General features: G+C 40.9%; 1 protein-coding gene across 1 annotated transcript in view; it reads left to right on the plus strand.

The window, feature by feature from the left end:
* The first annotated feature begins 5,633 nt into the window (after positions 1-5,633).
* The window catches only part of mmadhca (metabolism of cobalamin associated Da), a 7,197-nt gene continuing 4,081 nt past the window's right edge, over positions 5,634-8,749 (plus strand). Inside the window, exons 1-4 of the mRNA XM_037696507.1 lie at positions 5,634-5,802; positions 6,205-6,250; positions 6,966-7,107; positions 7,183-7,400. Of these exons, the coding sequence (XP_037552435.1) occupies positions 6,239-6,250; positions 6,966-7,107; positions 7,183-7,400 (372 nt within the window). The 5' untranslated portion in view covers positions 5,634-5,802; positions 6,205-6,238. The remainder of the gene's footprint in view (positions 5,803-6,204; positions 6,251-6,965; positions 7,108-7,182; positions 7,401-8,749) is intronic.

Raw genomic sequence — 8,749 nt, forward strand, 5'->3', positions numbered from 1 at the left:
TCTCTCGTACCAAGAAGGTTTAGAAAAATTTCACAAAATCAGCATTTCTTTTCAATAAAGTACTCAGACACAGTAAAACAACAGAGTACTATAAAACCCAACTTTCTCTGTGTAGACGGTTGTCCTCTGAGACTAAAAACCAAAGATCTGAAGAAAAACGCAATTAAGGCAGGAGAGATATTACTCCTTTCTACAAACAATCAGAACACTCGCCCTCTTATAATGTGATCAGGTTTGTAATTGTACTTTAGTTTATTGCTGCTGTTCCTGAAGATTAAAAAGAGAGATGGGAATACCAGTACTTTCTTTTAAACTGAGTCCATTTAGAGCACATTCAGTGTAATGCACATACGTGGGCATGCACTTGTCCTGCGTGAACATCCACAAGATGTTCAGGAACGACATGTGAGTGTTCTTGTACGCTTTACTGTGCAATTATCTTCCTGAATTACTGCGTCTCGTGATTTAAGTGTAACCTTGTACTACTTACAGGAGCTGCTTCTCAGCTGTGAGGTTAGTATCTCTGAACAGAGAACACATAGCTGAATCACAAGCAGGGCATCGGTTGGTGCCGCGGACGCATTCCCGAGGCCCTTGCTGCAGATTTTTGTGCTGGGCGTAACAGCACGTGCACACTCACGCACACACGCGTCAACCGCTGCCTCATTAGTGACTGCAGCCCCAAGGCTCGCGACTGGGGAAAGACCTAATTGCATGGCTCAGCAGCACTGACAGCGCTCGAAGCGTTTTGGAAAAGACGTCAACAAATGAGCATCAGGTGCAAGCACCTGGAGTGAACGTCTGTCTTTTCGGAGCCGTTCTGTTGCTGCCAAATTCTGCTCGGAGTAAAACGCCGACTCTGTTGAGCTCCGAGGGGGAAACAAAGAAGTTTGTCCAAGTTGGTCTTGCAAAGTACTCCATTTAAGGAGCAGGTTCTGTTGAAAAGTTGTAAACAATCAGCCGCTTACCGTATTTTTCGGCCTATAAGTCGCAGTTTTTTCCATAATTTACACGCCCTGCGACTTGTAGGCCGAAGCGACGTATTTATGGATTTTTTTACCATACGTATAAAACAATTTTTGGCTGAGATATGATCGTTTTCATTCATTCTGACTGAAAAAAAAACATTGAGCAGTACCATTTTCAGCTACTAGATGGCAGCAGAGTAGTAGTAGCAGTATGGCAGGATGTTGTATCATGTAATAGGTAAACGTGGCTATAATGACAAATTCAGAAAAGTTCAAGACGAAACTAACTAGACTTTATTTATTATACTTTATACTCTCATAAACCTAGGTTAGTTTCACAAACGGTAAGATAAACTACCGTATTTTTCAGACTATAAAGCACACTTAAAATCTTTTACATTTTCTCAACAGTTGACAGTGAGACTTCTAATCTGGTGCACCTTATGTTTTCATTCTGGTTGCGCTTACTGACCTGAACCAGTTTTACGTGGCACTCAAAAATCTGTCAAAATGAACTTGTTTCGCTTAACACGCCTTATAGTCTGAAAAACTACGGTACAAGAAATGACAAGTTTTAATATAATACAATTTAAATAAGTAATTACAGCTAAATGTATTAGAAAATAAACATTAAAGCTTGAAGGTGAATCAACAATGCAATAACTTAATTAGTCTATTTTTATTAACTTAGCAGTGTCCTGTTTATTTCCTTGGAGGGGCGGGGCTTAAAAGTTGTACTAAAACTAATCACTGGAGCGTTGGTCCCGTCCCAGCTTCAACTTCCTGGTTCCTATCGATATCTTTGCTTTTGCTTTTTCTTATAAGGCCGATGGTTCCTCGCAACTTTTCACGTCTTGTGATCAACAAAGTGCCATGAGTATAGTTTATACATAACTGAATAACCTTTTGTAATATCGCACTAATTCAATAGGGCTGTCATCTTTGATTGACTTTAGCAAACACAAAAATGACTGACTCAATTTAAACCGTATCAATCTAATATTTGGTTTGGTAGTAGTTGGGAGTAATCCCCAACACATACTTTGATCACTAATTGATCCTGGGAGATTTTTTTTGTTTAAAAACTAGCATGCGAGAGTGTGGATGATTTGCATTTTGTCCCCAAGAAATGCTAATTTCAGTTATTAACGAGTGGCTGTTATTAAAATTAACTGTAAAGTAAAAGAAACAAGACCAAGAAAGGCTGTATCAGAATGTGATTCCTTAACTTGCACATTAAGGTATTTTCTGAATAGCCTCCGTAACCTCATAGTAAAGGCCGCCCTCTAGTGTTTGCTGTGGGAAAACCCACCACATTGAAATCCCATTATAAATGCCTTATTTGGTCATACATTTAACATAATAAAAATAATACATTCCTTTCAGTATTACTTTATTTTAGCAGTACCTTTATACTTGTGATGTATACATTAGCTCAGTAGGTGATGCTCCGGTTTCACATTTGAGGGATACGGTAAGAATTGCGGACAGGGCTCTGGACCTTATTTGTAGGAGGTGCGCCCAACGCAGGTGGAGTCCCGGCTCTGAACTGCTCTAGTTCAGATGTGAAGATCAAAGACAACAGTTGTGCTATGCACAAGTATATGTTCAGTACAAAAAGCAGGTCCACGAGGATCCGTTTACACTCGGAGGTTGGAGAATGTAGTTTTTTGTTTGTTTGTTCATTCAACTTTTGTTTCTACGGGTTAATCCCGTTGAGCCTCAGGGACTCATTCACAAGAGACCTGTATTTTAACAAAGAGTGATTCAGGGACCTGTTTCACACATGTCCGCTGATACTTGGCCTAGGGCAGGGGTTCTCCACCTTTTTGGGTCCAGGGACCCCTTATAGGGGACTAAAGTTTCATGGACCCCCTCATAACCCTCATGTTTATTAAATAACTTTCTTCAATTTGTCTCTTTAATGCAATGGAAATATTTGTGTAACAAATACTCAAAACCTGCTCTTTAATAGTGTTTGTACAATTTTTATACTTTTAAACGTGATATTTTACATTCAAGACACACTTAACGATTTTTTTATTTCAACTTCCAAAAATTACAGTTTTGAGAAAATTAACAGAATCAGAAACCACTTTAAAACTTTACCTGTTCACACAGTGAACATGATCGATGTACGGCCACTTCAAATGATTACAGAAAACTCTTTACAGAAAACTGAGCAGAATCAGAACAGCAGTAGTCGGACCGAGTAATGGAGCTTCATTTCTAAACTCATGGAGGCTGGAACACAAATAGTGGGCGGGGCAGCGTGGGGGAGGAGTCTTGGGGGGGTCCTCCCTCAGAAAATTTTTAATAAAGTAGATGTGATTTCCTGCATTTTGGTGTATTTTAATGGGTTGTTGAACAACTCCGTGCTTGTAAAACAAAAAGATTATTAATTCTTTCGGAGCCCCAAGCGTTGGCTCGTGAACTCCTGGGGTTCCCGGGACCCCAGTTTGAGAACCACCGACCGGACCAAAACAAAATTGTTGCTGTTTTTGCAAAAAATAACATAAAAATTGGAGACTATTTAGTCTTCGAATGTTTTTTGTCTTCTCTTTATTTGTTGGTCGTGTGAATTTTATCGCCACCTAGTGGTTTGGAGTGCGTATTGCAACGTTTTGTTAGAACCACTGTTTGTTCACGAACAACGAAAGAAAAACATTGTTTAAATCTCGTACACAGAGCAGGGGAAGATGGGCCTTAATAAGCGTCGAGTCAAATATCATCAACGGACAGTTAATCAAACCTCACCGGACCTGAGTCAGCCTTTCATTTAACGGTCTTCACCTCCAAATTAGAAGACTGTGGAGAGCCTGGGGGGAAGACCTCATTCTCAAGCTCCTTAAGGATGCCGGCACACGTGTGTGTGAGAGAGCATCCCACAGGGCCTCCATCCGAGCTGGATGCTCTAAAGATGATCCTCTGGGAAGACTCACTGACAGCCAGCGTGTGCACGGTTGCACATGCTCTGTTGCAACACACACCGACTCAGACACGCGCTGAACTGTCGGGTGAGTGAAGCGTGACGGTCCCCGGGAAAACACCAACTGCACATCCTGTCGGCTCAGAGAAAGTGTCAATCAGCTCGTCCAGTCAGCTAAAGGGAAGTGTCTACGCCAGCAGATAACTAGCTGCCCTTGTCCTCCACCACGTTTGACAGCTGAGACACTCTTCGTGTCAGGACCGTTCTTTCAATTATTCTTAATGCTTGCTGCTCAAGAGAGGGGATTTTTGTGGATTTCTTAACTTGAAGAGCCAAACAAAAGCACTTTTTTACCTTTTGTCAAGTTTTACGAAAAGGACATTTAGTTTAGTCTACTAGAACTCTCTTAAACAGCACAAATGAATAATGATATAACTGAGAAAATGCATTTTATTTTAAACACAACCTTTGCGTGGTCCCGTTATTCGTTGTAAACGCTTCAGAGCTAAAGGAGTGGAAAACACAACATGGGTTGGAGTAAAACATGACGAACACCTGAAGAAAGCAGAGCTACATGTTAACAACAGACTACCAACATGAAACGTGCACTCAACAGCTGTTCAGTGAACACCACGTGCTGTTCAATGGGACTCTGCTGCCATCTGGTGGATAAGAGTGAAAATATATTTTAAGTGATAGATGAGCTCTATATTAAAATTTAGGAAAACAAATAATTTTCCATGTATACAGTAAAATCTGTCGTGTTTCAATGAAGCCAACTAAATGTAGCATGAGACTTTAAAGTAATTTAAAAAATAATAAATCGATCAAAGCAACCTTTTTCTAAGTGGACATTCATAAAAGTGCAGAAGACGAACATCTGCAGTGAAAATAAAGAAGCATCCTGATGTGCATGGCCAAACTTTGTGTTCTAGATCTATTTCTGTCTTTGTTCTAGATCTATTTCTGTCTTTGTTCTAGATCTATTTCTGTCTTTGTTCTAGATCTTTTTCTGTCTTTGTTCTAGATCTATTTCTGTCTCTGTTCTAGATCTATTTCTGTCTCTGTTCTAGATCTATTTCTGTCTCTGTTCTAGATCTATTTCTGTCTCTGTTCTAGATCTATTTCTGTCTCTGTTCTAGATCTATTTCTGTCTTTGTTCTGCACCTGTGAAGGTGAAACAGACGGTTCCTTCTGTCAGTGGGCGAGCAGAAACGTTTCACTTGTTCAGACGTGACGATCGGTAAATAAAACTCTCAAATCATACACTTTGAAGTTGTATCACTCTCTAACGTCCATAAACATTTATATTCAGAAAAGTAACATTAAAGAAAATGTACTTAAGATTCTACTGCATCATTCTGTGACCTTTGAGCTGCAAGGCCAGAAAAATTGATCACGGTGTTTCTTTCCATTTACATTTCCCAAATATCACCATGAACCAAATACAATTTTAATCAAATAATACAAAACAATTGTATTTTTCTTAATGTTTTGTCCTTTTTTTTATAACCACTACACCTACTTCCGGTTCTATATCAAATTTTTTTAATTTATTTTTTATGTATGTTCGTTTTTGTAACTGTAGTCGCCTTATCCGACGAAATAAATTGTTAGAAATTATTTCTTACGTTTAATGTTTCATGTTTTCGTTCACTGCGGTTTATATTATTCTATTTGACCGAACGTAGCTGTTACGTACTTTACGCATGCGCACTGCGCCGACCTGGATATGTCCCTGTGCGCTTGCCGTTGTTGTGCAGCGGACGTGCTGGTGAGCAGGAACAGCCTGTTCTCTTCTGATCCCGACTATTGCGCGTTCTGTCGGGACTTTTCATATAGAAGACTCGCACAATAAGTTGTGGGTTACGAGCTTTGCTGTTTTGTTGAGCGTGAATCAGACTCGTGAGTACTTTTAATTCTGTTTAAGAGCACGAGCACTTTGCACCAAGCCTTTAACCTCAGCTAACGCGGTTAGCATCGGCTAAAAGCTAGCGCTGTTCCTAGCTAGTTAGCTTTTCAAGTGTCGTGATGAATTTACCGAGTTTATACACGGGGGGTGTTTATTTTGAGCTCTTTGTGTTTAAATATTGAGGCAACAGTGATGACGTTTTGATCAAACCTGCTGTTGCATCACCCCCTCAGCTAGCTGTTAGCTCAGCTAGCTGTTAGCTCAGCTAGCTGTTAGCTCTGCTAGCTGTTAGCTCAGTTAGCTGTTAGCTCTGTTAGCTGTTAGCTCCTTGAAGGTTGAAGCTCGTTTCACAAGAAGCTTTTGGAAATTAAACTGTTTGTTAATTTCTCCAACAGGTTGCAAGAGTAAAAGTGAAGGAGTCGGCCCACGATGTCCGGCAGTGTAAGTTTAATATTTGTTCTCCTGAGAAGCTAAAAACATCCTGTGAAAGTTTTAGCATGTTTGTGTAAATTAAATAATTTTATAATTTTAACACAAAGGAACCGTTGAAGCCGTAAACCTAAATAATTCAAACTGAACACAACTTCTAAAGAGTGCAGTTTTTGAGTAAGGACTAAATTAAAAACACCTCAACAATAATTTTAAACTTGAATGAGCTAAAATCACGCGCACAGGTGAGTGACGTCATCAGAACTTTCATATTTTGAAGCAGGTTTTCTGAGTTTAAACCTCAGAAATGAAGTTTGGTGCGTTTGTTTGTTTGAACTTCACCGCCCGGCTCGATCCGGTAATTCCTCCTGATGGTGATTTTATTCTGTTTTTCTCGTTTAGTAGTGAATTAACTCTCGTTTCCCCCTGAACGTGTGTGTTTGCCTACACAGATTACAAGCACCTTTAACTATAAAACATTAATGTTTCTATTTTAACATCAAAATTAGGTTTAACACATCACTACCAAAAGTTTACCATGTGATGGTAAAATCATCAGTCACGTTTTCTTGCCAACTGTTGAGTTTCAGTTCAAATGTTAACGAGTACTCCGGTACTCTGACGTGAGTAATAGTTTAAAATAAAGTAAAAACACGCAAGCACATCTTTTTCACTTCAGTTGATACAGTCCCGGTCCCTTTTTAAACGACTGTTAATTTGTTCGTAGGTGCTGTGCGGTCGAAGCAGGTTCGTGTTGTCTCCGGCTGCCGGCCGCCAAGCTTTAGCTGCTCTCAGGGTTGCAAGAAGCCGAACGTTCTCAGCGGCGAGCTCAGATGAGCCTTACATGAGTGTGTCGCCTGCAGACTCCGGTGAGTCAAACCGTCGACTGGCCTGGAGTGTAGGTTCTTCAGAAAACCCTGTTCACGTTTATGGCGTCTCCGCAGGACCAAGGACCGTGTGGCCGGACGAGAACATGGGACCATTCGGACCTCAGGACCGGCGGTTCCAGTTGCCGGGCAACGCTGGGTTCGACTGCCACCTGGACGGCATGGCGGGTCAAAGGAAGGCTCCGGTCCACAAGACGGTGCCCGATGTTCTGACGGCTCCAAGCAGCGCGGAGAGGCACCAGTTCATCCTGGCGCAGTTTGTCAACGAGTTCCACGTACGTCCACGTTTTTCAACTCCAAGTTCGACGTGTTTTTAGTTCGTAAACGTCAACTTTTTAACATTTTATCCAACAAAGTTCAGTCAGGTCCTTTAAACGGTTTATTGTTTTGTTGTTGAGGCTAGGCCTGTCACGATAAACAGGAAATCGATTCATCGCATGATAAATGAAAACTCATTTATTTATCAGCGTTTTCGTTTCTTCGTGTCTCTCTCTTTCTACTGAAGACACTCGAAGACAAAAGACTCGGCTCAGGTTCTTCACTGACCCCTCCCTTTCTCTCTTCTCTTTAAAATCTGTTTTAACGTACAAAATCACGTCTTTGGATCATTAAAAGCAGCTAAGCTACGAGCTAAGCTAACAGGCCGACCTCATGTAAAAAGTTGTTTTTCTCTGAAAAAAGAAGCTGAGAACTTGTTTACTGATTTATTTTTATTAAAAGCTTTGTGTGACAAATGCTAAAGAGCTCAAACCACACTGAGCGTCCGACATTTTGAGAACCAAAGAGAGACAGCTCATGCCACGTCAAGGGGCCTCCCTCCCATTTTTTTTAGACACGCTGCTCGCTCCCTCACTATCCATCCTTCGGTTCAGACAGGCTTATACTGCCATCCAGTGGTCCAAAAACGTACTACACACAAAACAAATTAACCAACCTTTATTCGTAAATTTGACAATAATTAAACAATATAATTTATCACAATAATTTCTGCGACAGTCGCCCAGCAACACGTTATCGTGACGGGCCTTTAGGGTAACGATCCGGGTTGGGTTATAGAAATGAATGGAAGTCGATGCAAAGGTCACGTAAAGCCTGAATGTGTGTAGATAACTGGCCACCCCAATCATTTGAGGAATCTGTTTTCTAGTTTTTATTTTTCTTAAAAGTACAGTTTCTTTAATTGAGGTGGCCCAAGATTAATCTATGGGGTCCAAGGCCACCATTGGCCACCCACTGGCTCCACCACTGCACCTGGTGGTGGATAAAATGGCTCCCTTCACTCACCAGGATCCATCGCTCTGAGCTGCCCCTGACGAGACCCCCCCCCCCCCATTCACAGTGTAACTCGTACCCACTTGAATACGTTGCAACAAAAACACGGTTTACATGAAAAACACACGAAAACTTTTCTGCAACCTTGTTTTAATTTTTTAGGTTTGTCATGATGGAAACAGATAAAGTGATTTAAATAAAGATGCTGCAGCACTTACGGATTAAATTAGAATCAGCTTCATTATCACTGAGATACAACGAGAACCTGTCCGTACAGTCGTCTGAAAGATGGACTAGTACAGCAACCATGTTGCTCACACAGTACTAGTACAGCAGCCATGTTGCTCACACA

The sequence above is a fragment of the Nematolebias whitei genome, chromosome 23, assembly GCF_014905685.2.
Source record: "Nematolebias whitei isolate Nwh7 chromosome 23, NemWhi1, whole genome shotgun sequence".
NCBI classification, from domain to species: Eukaryota; Metazoa; Chordata; class Actinopteri; order Cyprinodontiformes; family Rivulidae; genus Nematolebias; species Nematolebias whitei.